Source organism: Pongo abelii, chromosome 1 (genome assembly GCF_028885655.2).
Source record: "Pongo abelii isolate AG06213 chromosome 1, NHGRI_mPonAbe1-v2.0_pri, whole genome shotgun sequence".
NCBI lineage: Eukaryota > Metazoa > Chordata > Mammalia > Primates > Hominidae > Pongo > Pongo abelii.
This window is the reverse complement of record NC_071985.2, coordinates 187,963,503-187,980,972: the sequence shown is the minus strand read 5'-3', so window position 1 is coordinate 187,980,972 and position 17,470 is coordinate 187,963,503. Positions and strand designations below refer to the sequence as shown.

The window sequence follows — 17,470 nt, the reverse complement described above, 5'->3', positions numbered from 1 at the left end:
GGGTCCCTCCCTCGGATGTGAGGAGTGAGGGGGCTAGGGAGAGGGTGGAAGGCTGTCCAAAATAGCTACAAAAGGGCGGGCATGGTGGCTCATGCCTGTAATCCAAGCACTTTAGGAGGCTGAAGTGGGAGAATCACTTGAGGCCAGAATCACCTGAGTTCGAAACCAGACTGAGCAACATAGCAAGACCCCCATCTCAAAAACATACAACATAAAATAACTACAAAAATAAGCACTTTACTGACAACAGGATTCTCAGGGAATGGGGGCTTTCAGAGGTGTCACTGGGCTGCACTGTTGAGGCTGTGTCCATCAGTGGAGATGTGAGACCGAAAGAAATTATCCAGGACTTGCTGGCCCATGCGGGGCTTTTTCCGACTGCACGGAGAAGACACCTGGGACCTTTTGGAACCCTGTGAAAAAATGGAAGGAGGGAGGCCTTGTAGTTGGGGGAGGGGGAGCAGAGAATCCTCTCCTTGTCCTCTCTCCCTTTCCCCAATTCTACTGATCTAGCTCAGGCTTAGCCTGGAATGCTGTAGAGCTTTCATCCTGCCTCAAGTATCTGCCCCATCAATCAACCCTCCAAAAGGCTGCCTGAGGGAATCGAATTGTCCTAAAAATGCAAATCTGACTCCTCTTTCCTCCACCTAAAATGAATCAGCAGCCTAGGGTTCACACCCTGACTGACCCAGCAGGCCCTGCTGACCTTTCCAGCTAAACCAACTGCTCACAGCTCTTTGAGCACTGCAGCCTGCACTGGGCCCCACCTTTGCTCACACTACTCTTGGGACCGGAAAGAACATCGCTATGGTTGATTCTCCTCCCAAACCTGAAGAAAAGGATTCATTTCTAGGACCCAGATTACCAGCTGCTTCCTCCAAACAGCCTTTCCTGATCCGTCTCCCAATTAGAACTGATAGCTCCCAAGGATGGGTGTGGTGGCTCACACCTGTAATCCCAGCACTTTGGGAGGCCAAGGTGGGCAGATCACTTGAGGTCAGGAGTTTGAGACCAGCCTAGTCAACATGGTGAAACCCTGTCTCTACTAAAAATACAAAAATTAGTTGGGTGTGGTAGCGGGCACCTGTAATCCCAGCTACTGGGAGACTGAGGCAGGAGAATCGCTTTAATCCAGTTGTGGGAGATTGCAGTGAGCCGAGATCGGGCCACTGCACTCTAGCTTGGGTGACAGAGCGAGACTCTGTCTCAAAAAAAAAAAGAACTGATGGCTCCACAATTCATATCCCACAAAACTCAGTACAGGCATTTCACACACCTGTGACACTGGAGAGTCCTCATCATTTTTTTCCTTTCCCTCTACCCTGCACCCCACAATGGAAGGTCTCCAGGTCAAGAACTATTCCTCTCTCCAGTGAAGCCTGGAGTGGAGAATGTTCACCCAAACATTCGTCAGTTAACTGACTAAAAACCTATGGACTCAGGCCTGGGGAGACACGGTTGGGAGAGGCCTAGGAGACTTACCATGCAGGTCCCTGGCTGTTGGCCCTGATACACACGGAAAACCTAGACAGGAAGACGGGGAGGTGAGGGCTGGCACTTTTTCCAAAAGAGATAAACCGGTGTTCTGCCCTTAACTTCATGTCCCAGTACTTTTGTTTAAAATATACTTTTTTGGCCAGGCATGGTGGCTCACGCCTGTAATCCCAGCATTTTGGGAGGCCAAGGCGGGTGGATCACTTGAGGCCAGGAGTTTGAGACCAGCCTGGCCAACATGGTGAAACCCCATCTCTAAAAATACAAAAAATCATGGCTGGGTGTGGTAGCTCACACCTGTAATCCCAGCATTCTGGGAGGCTGAGGCGGGTGGATCACTTGAGGTCAAGAGTTCGAGACCAGCCTGGCCAGCATGGTGAAACCTCATCTCTACTAAAAATACAAAAAAAAGCCTTTAGCTGGGTATGGTGGCGCAAGCTTACAATCCCAGCTAATTGGGAGGCTGAGGCAGGAGAATCACTTAAACTTGGGAGCCAGAGTTTGCAGTAAGCTGAGATCACACCACTGTACTCCAGCCTTGGTGACAGAGGGAGATGCTGTCTCCCTCCCAAAAATTAAAAATAATACAAATTCAAAAATAAAAAATCAGCCAGGCGTGGTGGCACACGCCTGTAATCCCAGCTACTTGGGAGGCTGAGGCAGGAGAATCACTTGAACCTGGGAGGCAGAGGTTGCAATGAGTCAAGATCATGCCATCGCACTCCAGCCTGGGCAACAGAGCAAGACTCCATCTCAAAAAAAAAAAAAAGCAATTTTTTTGGCCTGGTGCAGTGGCTCATGCCTGTAATCCCAGCACTTTGAGAGGCAGAGGCGGGTGGATCACTTAAGGCCAGGGGTTTGAGACTAGCCTAGCCAACATGGTGAAATCCCCATCTCTACAAAAAATATAAAACTTAGCTGGGCATGGTGGTACACGCCTGTAATCCCAGCTACTCGGGTGGCTGAGGCACGAGAATCACTTGAACCCAGGAGGCAAAGGTTGCAGTGAGCCAAGATCGCACCACTATACTCCAGTCCAGGTGACAGGGACTCCATCTCAAAACAAAAATAAAATAATGGCCGGGCACAGTGGCTCACGCCTGTAATCCCAGCACTTTGGGAGGCTGAGGCAGGCAGATCGCCTGAGGTCGAGAGTTGGAGACCAGCCTGGCCAGCATGATGAAACCCCATCTCTACTAAAAATACAAAAATTAGCCAGGCATGGTGGCGGGCGCCTGTAATCCGAGCTACTCAGGAAGCTGAGGCAGGAGAATCACTTGAACCCGGGAGACGGAGGTTGCAGTCAACCGAGATAGCGCCATTGCACTCCAGCCTGGGAAACAGAGCGATTCTCCATCTCAAAAAAAAAAAAAAATGCTTTTTTTCCTGTTTATACAGTAATATATTCATGTAGAACATGTAGGAAACACAAGGAAGTACAACAAAGACAACAAAGGTAGTGCCTTTTTCATGGCAGTGGAAACAGCCGCGGTGTGAAATTCCTCCTGGGTCAGCCAGCGAGCGCCTGGTGGTACGGTGGTTACTGGGGTCTGCCCTTCCAAGGCCAGCCCATATACTTGATATGTCAGCTTGATGTGAGAGAAGGTGTGGACAACCTGGAGGAAGGGCCAAGGGGTTCAAATAGGCCTGTGGATATAGCCTCAAAAGCCAACATCCTTGGCCGTTCCACTGCTCACTTACCTCCCCAAGGTGCCGGAGGCGCGTGGCTGGGAGGGGCCCAGCCCAACGCTGTAGTTCCTGCAGTAGGGCCTTGCGCTGAAGCTGTTCTGAGGGCTCCCAAGTCACGGACGGGAACTCCCACAGTCCTGCCAGCAGACCTGAGAGGGAGGGCAGCCAGGCAGGGGTCAGGCCTCAGCTGCCGATTGCCTCCATTCTCTCTTGTTACTCATGCCACTGCCCTCCACGCCCAGTATCCAGGTACCTGAGTTGGGCCTCTGCACCAGCAGAATTTGGGCCCCAAGGGCCCCAGGCTGTTCCAGAACACAGGTGGCAGAGCTCTCCTCCCTGGGGGGCTTGCGGCTGGCCTTTCTGGGGAAGTTGACCACTCCCAGGGTCTGGTCCCAGGGCTCCGAGGGAGGCAGGCACAGGTGGCACTGTCCAGTGTTGGCAGCTGGGAACGGAGATCCCCGAACCCTGCTCAGGCCAAGAGGGCTTTAGGGGCCAACCTAGAGAGCAGGCTTTGGCCGGGTTCTGCAGAATCTTACTCAGGTTAGAGGAAGAACTAGAATGGGGCTTCTGACTGGGCCAGGAAGGGCTGGGGTGGGGTCTAGGTTTGGTGCTCACCACACTCCTCCACGTCAGGACTGCTCGACAGGCTCCGTGAGGCTAAGAGCCGTTCCCGCTCCACCTGAGAGGCACAGGGTTGAGTGTCATAGGGCAGAGTCACTCCTTAGGACTTCTCACTGCCCCTTCCCCAGTAGGCTTACTCTCTGGCGTGCTCGGCACAGGCTCTCCACAGGGCACTGGCTGCACAGTGGGCGCTGTGGGGTACACACTGTGGCACCTAGCTCCATGGCTGCTTGGTTGAAATCTCCCGGCCGGGCTGGGTCCACCAGCTGCTGGGCTAGACCCCTAAAAGAAGGGAACACTGCTGTGAGCCAGAGCTCCTTTGGAGACACCCCTGAAGCACCCTTGTTACCCCAACATCCTACCAGAGCTGCTGGGAGACAAGGGTGCTGTTGGGATCAGCACCAATGGCTCGAACACGGCACAGCACCCGTGCTACGTTGCCATCCACCACACCGGTTGCCTGGCACAGAGGGGCCAAAGAGTTAGCCTGGGCTAGGAGGAAGGAGGCTGGGCACGCACAAAGTGGGGGTGGGCTGTGAGATCACCTGGCCAAAGGCGATAGAGGCAATGGCCCCAGCTGTGTAGCGCCCCACGCCAGGCAGGAACTGCTGCAGGGTCTCTGCTGTATGTGGCATGTGGCCCCCTAGCTCCTCTACCACCTGATTGGAGTGCAAGACTCAAGATTATGAGACACCCAAGACTCCTGGGTTCCTACCCTCCTGCCATCCCCTTACCTTCCGAGCTCCCTCCTGCAGCCGCCGGCCACGAGAATAGTAGCCCAGGCCAGCCCAGAGTTGATTCACCTCCTGTGGGTAGGATCAGAGGTCAAAGAGATCACCCTTCAGTCCCTCTATCATTCCTATTTCCCCTACCCTAGGGTGGCTCTCACCTCCAGGGAAGCACTGGCCAGGTCCTGCAGTGTAGGCCACTTCTATAGCCACAGGCAGGCAGAAAGAGACAAGGTCAAGGGCGAAGGTGGTAGAGGAAGCCTTCTCTACACCCACCCCAAAGTACAGGCTCTCATCTGGGGTCTGACCCATGACCCTTCCCTTCCTCCCCTGGAGTCACCTTCATCCATCCGGTATAGTAGTTGATCACAGTGGCAACCTGGGTCTGCTGCAGCATGACCTCTGAGACCCACACTAGGGGAAAGGGGTTGGCATGAGGACACTGCTGACCTGCCCTACCTGGCCCACAGCCCCCAGACCCAAGGGCCTCGAGGCAAAGTAGCCCTGCTCTCAGGAGATGTACTGACCAGCATATGCCCGCCTGTCCAGGTCCACCTCATCTTCTGCCTGTCAATGTAACCCCAGATGAGGAGTTAGGGTGGAGGGGGCTGGGTGCCTGCCTCCCACCCACTGTCCCTGCTCCTCGCCTGCCTACCCGTCTTCTCCATGGTAGGTCCCGTTTCTCTTGGTCGTACCAGCTTAGCAGGCTCCCTCGGAAGGCTGTGACTTCAGCTAAGTCTCTGAATACATGGTATGAGGAGACAGAAGCCTGCAATACCACCTCTTCCGGCTGCCTGGCCAGACCTGCTGGGGCCCCAGGACACTCAGGAATCATCCCTGCACAGGCTGTGCATCAGGGTCTTGGGACACAGCAGCCTATGGCAGTATGCTCCCACTTAGGGCTTCCCCCAACAAACCCCCTTAAGCTTTGGAGCTGGAGTCAGATCAGAGTTATGTAATTGTGTGAAGCTGTGGCTAAGTTTCTGGCCTTAATTTTCTCAGGGTGGTACTGCTGGCTTCTTTGTCTCTGAGCCATAATGAAAACCTAATAGTTTCAGCCAGCTATAATGTATACTGGTGCAGGACCTTCCTATTTACAAAACACTTTCAGGCTCATAAACTCATTTGGTCCCAAGAAAGCCACATGAGGGAGGAAATGCTGAACTACTGCTCCATTTTACTGGTAAGAAAGCAGCCATTCAGAGCAATTATCCTAATGTCACACAGCAATATAGTCAGAATTACACCCTTAGTGAGTCTCTTTTTTTTTGAGACAAGAGTCTGGCTCTGTTGCCCAGGCTGAAATGCAGTGGCACTATCTTGACTCAGTGCAACTTCTGCCTTCCAGGCTCAAGCAATCCTGTCACCTCAGCTTCCCGAGTAGCTGGGACTACAGACGCTCACCACCACGCGTGCATAGAGAGGGGGTTTCGCCATGTTACCTAAGCTGGCCTCAAACTCCTGGGCTCAAGGGATCCACCCGCCTCGGCCTCCCAAAGTGCTGGGATTACAGGTGTGAGCCACCGCACCTGGCCCTTAGTAAGTCTCTTAATGTCTTGATACGTATCACAATCCCTTCCCAGCCTGAATCTGCCCCCTTTCATGGCCAATGAGCCTTGGGCCACAACCGAGTTCCTTACCATCACAGGCAGAAGGCTTGGCCTGACTGTTGTTCTTAGCACGCTTCTGCCTCCCTTCCTGGCTGGCTGCCTGCTTCCTGTGACCACTTCCCACGGCTGCTCGTGGCTTCCTCATGATGGCCTGAAACAAAAAGACCCAGCCAAAGCAGTCAGTCACAATGAGGCCGAATCTTGAGGCCTTCCAAGGGTGATAGCCATCTCCCTCTTATCCACCATTCACATAGGGTCCAGCTTCTCTCAAGCACTCTCAAGATGCTCACGGGTTTACTCTTGGCTGGCGGCAGCACTGAGATACAACTAGCATAGCTGAGCAAGTGGCCTCAAGGGGGCCAGCGTTACAGCCCTGGAGACACGCAAAGACTGAGAGGCCAGGGCTGGGATGGGTCAAGGATGAAAGCCTCCTGTTTGGGAGCATTTGTGTATCTCTGATGCTTACTGTGACTGTGTGTGTGGATAGGGGTTGTTTAGGTGTGTCTGGGAGAATGGGGGTAGGAGGTTTCTCTGCCTCTTAGAGATGTAGCATGGTTACACTGAAACAGCCTTTAGTAGTCATCTAGTCCAAAACCTTCATTTTATCCTAGAAGAAACCAAGGATCAGATGGACAAAAGATCTGTCTGAGAACAGATGGCAAATCAGTGGGAGAATAGAGATTAGCTATTTTTATTCCTAATCTAGTAAACCATAGGTGGCTGACCATCAACAATGAGAAAATGTGCCTGGTTGATTTTCACTGCTCCCTGAGTGTTATAATGGCCACCTTTTCTGTAACAGCTAAAATTAGCTGAAAATTTGTGAGTGCGTACTCTATGTCAGACCCCATGAAGAGCTTTACCGGATCGGATCTCTCAGTCTCCTGGTGACTCTATGAGGTATGCACTAGTATCACCTCCACCTTAGTTATAAGGAAATTGAGGTTTATAGAGCTTAAGCGACTTGTTCTTTCAAATCCACAACCAGCATTCTTATATTGTGATAAAATGCAGTCCCTGCTAAGCCTCTGTATCAAACTCTCCCCCCAAACCTTTGACTTTACCACCTCATTTTCATCAAAAGAGCTTGCCTCCTCCTTCAGAAAAAAAAAAAAAACAACTTCAAATCTACCTCCATTTGCACTGTCCTACCCTCCTCCTCTTCAGGGTCCTGCTCCTCCAATCCCGTCTAACTGTTGGAACTCAGAAACTAATACCCCAGGCCAGGCGCGGTGGCTCATGCCTGTAATCCCTACACTGCGGGAGGCTAAGGCAGGTAGATCACTTGAGGTCAGGAGTTCGAGACCAGCCTGGCCAACATGGCGAAACCCCATCTTTACTAAAAATCCAAAAAAATTAGCCAGACGTGCTCACTTGAACCCCGGAGGCAGAGCTTGCAGTGAGCTGAGATCATGCCACTGCACAGCCTGGGCAACAAAGACAGAGCAAGACTCTGTCTCAAAAAAAAAAAAAGAAAAACCAATACCCCAAAATATGGCCCTCTGACATGCTGAACTCAAGAAGCCGCAAGGTCTCTCTGATCCTTCCACCCCAGACTCTCCCAAAGCTAGGACGAAGTTGTTCTCTGGAACTCTTTATCTGCCTAAAGTCCAAACCCACTAAAAAGAATACTTGTTTTTTCTTCCCCTCCCACTAAGACTAACATGTAACCACACCTAAACAAACCCTTTTACAGGTACTGTGTACCTCAGGATCACTTAAATTCCAAAGAGAACTATTAACAAGTTAATCTCTGTCTCCATTCCATTCTCCCTAATAATCCTTTATTGCCCTTCAACAGAATCTCCTTCTGGCCAAAGTTCGGTTTATTTAAAAACAAATAGAGCTGGACATGCTGGCTCAGGCCTGTTATCCCAGCACTTTGGGAGGCCAAGGCAGGAGGATTACTTAAGCCCAGGAGTTCGAGATTAGGCTTGCAACATAGCAAGACCCCGTCTCTACAAAAACAGAAAACATAATTTCTCTTTTACCCCTTTTCAGGCCTCTGAGCCCAAGCTAAGCCATCATATCCCCAGTGACCTGCACTTATACATCCAGACGGCCTGAAGCAACTGAAGATCCACAAAAGAAGTGAAAATAGCCTTAACTGATGACATTCCACCATTGTGATTTGTTTCCGCCCCACCCTAACTGATCAACGTACTTTGTAATCTCCCCCACCCTTAAGAAGGTTCTTTATAATCTCCCCACCCTTGAGAATGTACTTTGTGAGATCCACCCCCTGCCCCCAAAACATTGCTCTTAACTCCACTGCCTATCCCAAAACCTATAAGAACTAATGATAATCCCACCACCCTTTGCTGACTACTTTTTTCGGACTCAGCCTGCCTGCACCCAGGTGAAATAAACAGCCTTGTTGCTCACACAAAGCCTGTTTGGTGGTCTCTTCACATGGACACACGTGAGACACCCCTCCCATAATCTGTTTTGCCAGATGGTATATAAACTCACGAACTCTGTAGGGAGATGGGTAATCACTTTGTGGTTCTCCCAGTGTGCATGTTAATAAATTTGTATGCCTTTTCTCCAGTTAACCTGCCTTTTGTGAGCTGATTTTTCAGCAGATCTTCAGAGGGCAAAGGGAAAGATTTTCCCCTGGGATCGTACACGATCAAATCCCACCCTCCTTCCCTTTATTGCCAAACTTCCTTCACCAAACCTGCTTACTTCCACATTCATTCTACAATCCATTCTCCAAAGAGCAAAGGAACCTTTTCCAGATCATGTCACTTCCTTCCTTATAACCTTCAATGGCTTCCCATTCTTTTTTTTTGGGGGGGGGATGGGGTCTCACTCTGTCACCCAGGCTGGAGTGCAGTGGTGCGATCTTGGCTCACTGCAACCTCTGCTTCCTCGGCTCAAGCAATCCTCCCACCCCAATACCCCACCCCAACTCCAAGCAGCTGGGACCACAGGCGCACACCACCACCACATCCAGCTAATTTTTGTATTTTTGTTAGAGACAGGGTTTCACCATGTTGCCCAGGCTAGTCTCCACCTCCAGAGCGCAAGCAATCAACCCGCCTCGGCCTCCCAAAGTGCTGGGATACAGGCATGAGCCACGGCGCCTGGTGACACCCCATTATATTCTTTTCTTTCTTTTCTCTTTTTTTCTCCCTCCCTCTTTCCTTCCTTCCTTTTTTCCTTTTTCTTTCTTTTTTAGATACTCTAGGCCTTTACTATGGGTCACTAAATTCTTGAGCAAGCTGGTTGTGGTGGCTCAACACTATAATCCCGCTACTCTGGAGGCTGAAGTGAACAGCTTGAGCCCAGAAGGTCGAGGCTGCAGTGAGCTATGATTGTGCCACTACACTCCACCCTGGGCTCAGCAAGACCTTGTCTCTTAAAGAAAAAAAAAGATTGAGCAAATATTTATGGAGCCCCCTAATAGGTGCCAAGCAGTTTTAGGCACTTGGCATACTTCAGTAAATAAAACATCAAAAGTTCCTGCCCTCGGGGAGCTTATATTCTAATGGGGACAGAAAAGGAATAATGAACATAAGTAAATTCCATAAGATGTTAGGTGATAAATATTAGCATAAAAAGCAAAAATTAGACCAAGAGGGGAAAAAAAAGAGTGCCAAGGTGGGGTTTAATGTTGCAATTTTAAAGACTGTGGTCAAGGTAGACCCAAAGCATTCTAAGTGAGGGCAAAGGCCCCAAGGAGGGTGCCTGGTATGTCTGTGGTACAGTGAGTAGGTCAATGTGGTTAGAATGGAATGAGATGGGACTGAGTGGTAGAAGAGGTCAGAGAAGTAAACCAGATGAGGTGGGGAGAGGAGGGTCACAAAGTACCTTACAGGCCATTGGAGGGATTTGGCTGCCACACCCTTGCTCTTAGAAGGCAGTCTTCTTACTACAGCCTTGCAGGTCCAGTGATCCGGGCACCATCCGCCTCATCCCCTCACTATGCTCTAGCCAAGGTTGACTGAATTTAGTTGCTTAAACACCTCAAGTGTGTCTGCCCACCTTGGGGCCTCACATAATCCATTTCCTCTGTTTGGATTCTTTTATGTTTTACCTAACATCTAATCATTTTTCAAGTCTTGACTGAAATGTCCAAATCAGGTCCCCTCATCTTAACCTATCACATATTTCTGCCTTGTAGCTCTTACCTAATGTAATTTCATATTACTTTGATCCTTTCCATCAGTGTGTACTTCCTGAACTTGACTGTAAAAAACGACTTGAGTGCCAAGGACTGATTCTCTTTTGTTGACTGGTGTGTGTCCAAAGTCAGTGCCAGGTAAACTGTACACAATAGATACCTGTTAAATGAATTAATGGGATGAGGGATAGTCAAAAGAGTTTCCCTTTTTTAGGATAGGAGAAATCCAAAGTTTTTTTTTTTTTTTTTTTTTTTAAGAGACAGTGTGTCCCTCGCTTTGCTGCTCTGCCACCCAGGCTGGATTGTAATGAGATCATGGCTCACTGCAGCCTCGACCTCCTGGGCTCAAGCCATCCTCTCGCCTCAGCCTCCCAGGTAGCTGGGACTACAGGTGCGCACCACCATGCCCAACTAATTTTAAATTATTTTTTGTAGAGACAAGGTTTCACTATGTTGCCCAGGCTAGTCCTGAACTCCTAGGGTCAAGCGATCCTCCCACCTTGGCCTCCTAAGATGATTACAGGCATAAGCCACTGCGCCCGGCCCAAGCAGTTCTGAGTAATGATGAAATGGGCTCAGTTGAGAGAAGCTGAAGATCAACTATAAACAATGAGTAACAAAGGAGCATTGGAAGGCAGAGGTGGATGGGAATCGGAGTGTTTACGGAGGGACTAGTCTCCAATAGGAACCTCTTTTTTTTTTTTTTTTGAGACGGAGTTTCGCTCTTGTTGCCCAGGCTGGAGTGCAAAATGGCGTGATCTCGGCTCACCGCAACCTCCGCTTCCCAGGTTCAAGCGATTCTCCTGCCTCAGCCTCCCAAGTAGTGGGATTACAGGCGCCCGCACCATACCCAGCTAATTTTTTTTGTACTTTTAGTAGAGACGGGGTTTCACCATGTTGGCCAGGCTGGTTTTGAACTCCGGACCTCAGGTAATCCACCCACCTGGGCCTCCCAAAGTGCTGGGATTACAGGCGTGAGCCACCGCGCCCGGCCTAGGAACCTCTTTCAAGTTCAATCACCCTCTAGGTCAACTATACCGCCTAGCTGCTCACAATTTGTCCCTTCCTCGCCATCCATACTGCCAGCCTTAATTCAAGTTCACATTATCACTTGATTGGATTATTTCAAAAGCTTCCCTACCAATCGGTCGCTCTACAACTCCGCAGCCTCCTCCGATGGCCTACTCCCCGCCTCTTTCACTTTCTGGAGATCACTGAGCCCTCCATCCTCTCTGGGAATTTACCGATGCCTAGAACGCCCTTCTTTCCCCCACACGACCCTCTCCTAGTCTAACTCCTGGGCGTGCTTTAAGCTCAGCTCAGGCAGCGTCACCTTCTCTGGAAAGCCCAAACCCAGCCACCCCACTACCCTCCACCCCCGGCCTACGCTGATGAAGACAGCAGAAAACGTAGGCCCCGCGTTCCCGCCGCGAGTGCGGGAAAGAGATTACCTCCCGCGAGCTCTAGCGCGCCCTGCCCGCCGGCGCACTCCAGGGGGCGTGGCTCGGGTCCACCCCGGCGGCGAGCCGGCAGCACAGGCCAATAGGCAATTAGCGCGCGCCGGGCGGCCTTCCCCGCGCGGGACCCGGGAGGTCTGAACGGAAGTTCGACCCCTCGGCGACCCGACGGCGAGACCCCGCCCCATCCCCGACTACCTGAACCGCTCCAGGAGACGGAGCGCAAGTCCAGCGTACCCACTGACGACTCAGGCGGGAGACGAGAGGTATCATGGCCGCCGACAGTGACGATGGCGCAGTTTCAGCTCCCGCAGCTTCCGACGGTGAGCGGCTTCCCAGAGGTAGCCTTCAAAGCCTCTGCGCTCTGGGAAAGGGGAAGGCCTCGGGCTCATAGTTCTAGAGGCTCCTCAAGCTTCAGAGGACTGCTCCTTCCGCCTGAACTAGCCACGAGGAGACTACAAGTCCCGTTGTACACCGCGGCTCGGGCTGCAAAAGCCTGGAGCGTTGGGAGCGTGGGGCTGATGGAGGCATGGCGGGAGATGTAGTCTGGAGCTCATAACGGTTAGTAATAATAGTTGTGATTCAGTTCAGTGGAGTGGATTGAGCGTTGTGATCCAAAGGAAGGTAGGACGTATTGGGAGCTCTGGTGTGGGGCACTGCCAGGCTCTGGGGCTTACTGGGAGTTGTTGCTTGTGGCGCTGGGGTACCATGAGAACAGTAGTATGGATCCCCGTGGGATATTAAGGGAGCTGAGATCCTCAAGCCCTGCAAAATGTTGCCTGCAGGACATGGGAAAAAAGAATCAAAGGTCATCTAGTCCAACTTTCTCCTCTACAGATTGTGACAGCGAGGTGGGAAGTAATTTACCCAGGCTCATGCAAGCCACTAGAAGACTCAGGCTTCCTCTCCCCCAAATTCAGGGCATTCTCCACTCCAAGGCCTGTGTGTAGAACACGTGGGATACAAAGGCTTGTGGGAAAAGCTACCAATGGAAACTACCCCCCTCACCACCGTCACCGTGGTCTAGCTTGGTGTCTGTTCCCCTGGGCTCTTTCCTTAAGCATGAACATCCATCACCCTCTTAACCCCCAGGTGGTGTCAGCAAAAGCACAACATCTGGGGAGGAGCTGGTAGTCCAGGTTCCCGTAGTGGATGTGCAAAGCAACAACTTCAAGGAGATGTGGCCATCCCTCCTGCTAGCCATAAAGACAGCTAATTTCGTGGCTGTGGACACGGTGAGAGTTGGGAAACAAGGAGGGCAGGTGGTTGTGAAGGGGCTGGTGCTAGAGGCCTGTCACAACTCCCCCTTTACCTACCCACAGGAGCTGAGTGGGCTTGGGGACAGGAAGAGTTTGCTGAACCAGTAAGTATAAGCCCTGTTCTCTTTAGTGCCAGCCCTCAACTGTGGAGTGTGGGGGCGGGGGTCACAGACCTGGGTGGTTTGGGTCCTTCATAAGGCTAACTCCTAGCCATAGTAACCCCCATACCCAACCCCAAGGTGCATCGAGGAACGTTACAAGGCCGTGTGTCATGCTGCCAGGACCCGTTCTATCCTTTCCCTGGGCCTCGCCTGCTTCAAGCGGCAGCCAGACAAGGTATGAGCTGATCTCACCCCAATCCTAGGTGTGGCTGTGGGGAGGAGGGTAGAGAGATTCTGGGGAACATCAGATATGAAGGGTTTTTCTCCCAAATCTTTTTTTTTTTTTAACTTGATAGATTTTTTTTTTTTTTAATTTGAATAGGTTTATGGGGAACAGGTGGTGTTTGGTTAAATGAGTAAGTTCTTTAGTGGCGATTTCTGAGATTTTGGTGCACCCATCACCCAGTGTACACTGTGCCCAGTGTGTAGTCTTTTATCCCTCACCTGCCTCCATCCTTTCCCCCCTGAGTCCCCAGAGTCCATTGTATCATTCTTAAGCTTTTGCATCCTCCTAGGTTGGCTCTCCAAAATCTTGATATAGCAGACTTCTCTTTCTCCCAGGGTGAACATTCCTATCTGGCTCAAGTGTTCAATCTCACTCTGCTGTGCATGGAGGAGTATGTCATAGAACCAAAGTCTGTGCAGTTCCTGATACAGCATGGCTTCAACTTCAACCAGCAGTATGCCCAAGGCATCCCCTACCATAAGGGCAATGATAAGGTAGGCCTCCAGCCTCCCTAGCCTTGAGTCTGCCCCTTCTATGACTTTATTTCTTCCTACCCTAGGCTGGATGTCTGGGGAGAATCTGCTTCTTAGGGAGTATGGGGAATCACTAGTGACAGGGCTTGGGAAACAAGACTGGTATGAGGAGGGTGGGTAGCACTGGGTAAGGTAGAGGGAGAGCGTTCCAAGTGGGGAGGTCTGGGATCCAAGTGCCCAGCAGAAGAGGCTCCCTAGGGGACTCTGTCCTCCTCATTGACCCCTTTACTTTCACCTAGGGTGATGAGAGCCAGAGCCAGTCAGTACGGACTCTATTCCTGGAGCTAATCCGAGCCCGCCGGCCCCTGGTGCTACACAATGGCCTTATAGACTTGGTGTTCCTGTACCAGAACTTCTATGCACACCTCCCTGAGAGTCTGGGAACCTTCACCGCTGACCTGTGTGAGATGTTCCCAGCAGGCATTTATGACACCAAATATGCTGCTGAGTTTCATGCCCGTTTCGTGGCCTCCTACTTAGAATATGCCTTCCGGAAATGGTGAGGAAATGGTTGAGGGAAAGGGGTGGGGCCTGATACGAGTTTATTTCATTCACTTAAGATATTTATTGAGCTCCTACCATGTGCCCAGGCAGTGTTTTAGGTGCTGAGGATTCAGCAGTGAACAAAACAGACCACAAAACCCTGCTCTTATGGAGCTTATATGCTAGTGGACCATTACCCTCTTGCGCTGTTGCAGTGAACGGGAAAATGGGAAGCAGCGGGCAGCTGGCAGCCCACACCTTACCCTGGAGTTCTGCAACTATCCTTCCAGCATGAGGGACCATATTGATTACCGCTGCTGCCTGCCCCCAGCAACCCACCGTCCTCATCCCACCAGCATCTGTGACAACTTCTCGGTGAGAGCACCCACCTGTTTCTTGGGAGGGGAGGTTCTGATGCCTGGAGCCTCTTTCTAAGCCTCTTTCCCACCCCTAGGCTTATGGCTGGTGCCCCCTGGGACCACAGTGTCCTCAGTCCCACGATATTGACCTTATCATTGACACTGATGAGGCTGCGGCAGAGGACAAGCGGCGACGGCGACGACGTAGGGAAAAACGGAAGAGGGCTTTGTTGAACCTACCGGGGACACAGACCTCTGGGGAAGCTAAGGATGGTCCTCCCAAGAAGCAGGTCTGTGGGGATAGCCTCAAGGCTGAAGAAACCGAGCAGGAGGTGGCTGAGGATGAAACTAGGAACCTGCCTCACTCCAAGCAAGGCAACAAAAATGACTTAGAGATGGGGATTAAGGCAGCAAGGCCTGAAATAGCTGATACAGCTACCTCAGAAGTGCCAGGGAGCCAAGCCAGTCCTAACCCAGTGCCTGGGGATGGATTGCACCGGGCTGGTTTTGATGCCTTTATGACAGGTTATGTGATGGCCTATGTGGAAGTGAGCCAGGGACCGCAGCCCTGCAGCTCTGGACCCTGGCTCCCTGAATGCCACAATAAGGTATATTTGAGTGGCAAAGCTGTACCCCTCACAGTGGCCAAGAGCCAGTTCTCCCGTTCCTCCAAAGCCCACAATCAGAAGATGAAGCTTGCTTGGGGCAGTAGCTGATGCAACTTCCACCTTGCACTCAGGTGGAACAGAGGTATTTTGGGTCTCTCTAGCCTGAAATGTCATCCTCAACTACTATTGAGTTTAGGGGAGGGGGAATGTCCTGACAGACATCACTGCATTGCCCTGGACCACTTCCTTTATCCCAGTGTCTGAGGTACAAGTAAGAAGGCTGACCAGCACCTGTAACACCGACTTTATTTTTGAAGTCTGAAAATGTCTTGGGAAAGTTTTACAAAAAAAAATCAACAGAAGCAAGTTATGAAAATATTTGACCGCTTCATCTTTGGTTATTTCTTATTGCAGCTCTGTAAGGACAGACTGTTCCCAAAGCTCCAGCCATGGCAGGAAGGGAAGAAAATCAGTCCCTGTATAAACCATTTAACCAATTGAATGTATCACATGTTGACAAATACATAGAAGCAGGCCCTAGGGCCTACAAAACCAGCCCCACTCCCAACCACAAGGTTGAAAGTCTTATGGGGCAAAACATTAAGACTCCTCTATAAATATGAAAATAGATTAATCAACGGGAAAAGGTCTTTGAATAGGTTAGCTAAGAGCCATGACCACCACGCTGCCTTGCTGTCCCCTTGCATAGAAATGTAGTGACGTGGTCTGACCATGCAGTAAGTGCAAACAGCAATTACTCAAGTGTCTTAGAATACTGGCAAGAAGCACCCCAGTATTCAGGTCTGGGAAACAGCCATGACCGTTATGGCTTCTTGGTCAGCTCCGTGTTCCACTCAGTAGCTTATATGCCCCAAGAAAGGGCAAGAGACAGACCTGGGGTGGGGAAAGAACCGGGGTAATAGCTGCCTGCCAGCTCAGCCTAGAACTAGACATCCTCTGGTCCTATCTGGGGAAGTACACTGGAGGGGGTCTGGTGGGAGGCAGACCTCCTTGCCGGATTTCAGAGGCTTGGTATCAGCTGTTGGCCCTAACTAGGAAGGCCTCTCACTGCTGCCTCCCCTGTCATACACAGCCAATGGGCACTGGGAGCCCAGAAGTTGAGCCTAGCTTGGCCTAGCCTGCCTGCTCTGTAGGCTCCAGGGAAGAATCAAGGCTGTGCACCTAGGGGGCCATATGGTTTCAGCTGAAGTTCCATCCCCAAGGTGAGGCAGGGTAACCCCCCTCACCCATCCTGCTTTCCCTGGGTTTACAGGCCTATGCCTGAGGTGGAGAAAGTGGCTGGAGTTGAGCCTGCTGGCCTTTCTTCTACCTCCATCTCCTCAGAAGCACCCGCAGGGCATGGACTGGTCCCCTGGGGCCTGGACCCAAAACCATTTTCTTCCTGGAGACTGGAGCAGTCCATAGCCTCATGGGCTTGAGCAGCTGGTAGGGCAGATGCCCGGAATGGTGGGATCTCTTTAACTCTGTACTTGAGACTACTTAGGCGTGGTGGGGGCCCATCAGATAGCGATTCTTCCCGGCCCACAAATGGACAAGCCTCTTGATGCAAGAACTCAGGCGAACTAGGCAAGGAACGCCACCGGCGAATAGGTGGGGCCAGGGGCTCCTGCCAGTCAGCCAGGGGCATAGTTCCGGGCCCCGGTGCATCCAGGTCAAATACCAGAGAGATGACAGACTTGCTGGGCAGGTCAAAAAACTTGATCTTGCCCCCCTTGAGGTCCTGGCGAGCACTAAAAGGGTTGACTTTGGGGGTGCGGGCAGCACCATCTCGTGGCCGGTAGTATGGGTCCAAGACACTCACTGTACGTGGGGGCTTACGGGAAAAGATATCTGACTGGCTTCGAGACAGCCAGATAGTACGTCTTGGGCATGGTGACTTGTGGGGGATCTTGTCATCCAGTGAGCTTAGTCGCTTCACCCCAGGTGCTTTCTCCAAGAGTCCTGAAGAATAATCAAGTCTGGGTTATTCTCACTAGTCATAACAAATACAAGCAGCATTTTACCACAGAATGTTTTTACTCATGAAAGCAAAGCTGATACCATGGCCCTGTTTCACCAATGAAGAAACAGACTCAGAGATGGGAAGCAGTAT

General features: G+C 51.3%; 3 protein-coding genes across 28 annotated transcripts in view; 1 reads left to right on the top strand and 2 right to left on the bottom strand.

Moving 5' to 3' along the window:
• Positions 1 to 217: 217 nt before the first annotated feature.
• Positions 218 to 12,075, bottom strand: MUTYH (mutY DNA glycosylase). Of its 19 annotated transcripts, XM_024247462.2 has the most exons (18): positions 11,723 to 11,858; positions 10,279 to 10,431; positions 9,959 to 10,077; positions 6,173 to 6,293; positions 5,188 to 5,339; positions 5,060 to 5,099; positions 4,873 to 4,946; positions 4,694 to 4,735; positions 4,539 to 4,610; positions 4,350 to 4,463; positions 4,167 to 4,264; positions 3,942 to 4,086; positions 3,799 to 3,862; positions 3,437 to 3,625; positions 3,196 to 3,332; positions 2,958 to 3,110; positions 1,483 to 1,524; positions 218 to 413 (listed from the first exon to the last, which is right to left on the bottom strand). In XM_024247462.2, exons 3-18 carry the CDS (start codon positions 9,968 to 9,970, stop codon positions 282 to 284), a joined length of 1,587 nt encoding a protein of 528 aa, XP_024103230.2. In that variant the 5' UTR covers positions 9,971 to 10,077; positions 10,279 to 10,431; positions 11,723 to 11,858; the 3' UTR covers positions 218 to 281. The 19 variants fall into 19 exon arrangements, with proteins under 19 accessions (XP_024103230.2, XP_054391600.1, XP_054391591.1 ...); XM_054535625.2 differs by lacking the exon at positions 11,723 to 11,858 and adding an exon at positions 11,927 to 11,942 and having other exon boundaries at positions 9,959 to 10,431; XM_054535616.1 differs by having other exon boundaries at positions 9,959 to 10,431.
• On the top strand, positions 11,912 to 15,735 carry TOE1 (target of EGR1, exonuclease). Of its 4 annotated transcripts, none has more exon segments than NM_001132198.1 (8): positions 11,912 to 12,051; positions 12,821 to 12,963; positions 13,051 to 13,091; positions 13,227 to 13,323; positions 13,710 to 13,868; positions 14,147 to 14,406; positions 14,606 to 14,765; positions 14,845 to 15,735. In NM_001132198.1, coding segments are annotated over 8 exon segments (1,533 nt in total). In that variant the 5' UTR covers positions 11,912 to 11,999; the 3' UTR covers positions 15,466 to 15,735.
• TESK2 (testis associated actin remodelling kinase 2) overlaps positions 15,646 to 17,470 on the bottom strand; it is a 150,161-nt gene continuing 148,336 nt past the window's right edge. For all 5 annotated transcript variants that reach the window (XM_002810901.5, XM_024247426.3, XM_024247436.3 and 2 more), the window contains one exon: positions 15,646 to 17,319. In XM_002810901.5, coding sequence (XP_002810947.2) covers positions 16,625 to 17,319 — 695 coding nt within the window. In that variant the 3' untranslated portion in view covers positions 15,646 to 16,624. The remainder of the gene's footprint in view (positions 17,320 to 17,470) is intronic.

Bases quoted from the DNA above. Each gene is read 5' to 3' on its own strand.
- TOE1 (XM_054548109.2), top strand. From the start codon at position 12,000: ATGGCCGCCGACAGTGACGATGGCGCAGTTTCAGCTCCCGCAGCTTCC. The intron at 13,869-14,146 runs GTAGGCCTCCAG...ACTTTCACCTAG, and splicing joins ACCATAAGGGCAATGATAAG to GGTGATGAGAGCCAGAGCCA. The intron at 14,766-14,844 runs GTGAGAGCACCC...TCCCACCCCTAG, and splicing joins GCATCTGTGACAACTTCTCG to GCTTATGGCTGGTGCCCCCT.
- MUTYH (XM_024247440.2), bottom strand. From the start codon at position 12,001: ATGATACCTCTCGTCTCCCGCCTGAGTCGTCAGTGGGTACGCTGGACT. The intron at 4,265-4,349 runs GTGATCTCACAG...CCTCTGTGCCAG, and splicing joins CCTCTATCGCCTTTGGCCAG to GCAACCGGTGTGGTGGATGG. The intron at 3,111-3,195 runs GTAAGTGAGCAG...CCCTTCCTCCAG, and splicing joins GCCTCCGGCACCTTGGGGAG to GTTGTCCACACCTTCTCTCA.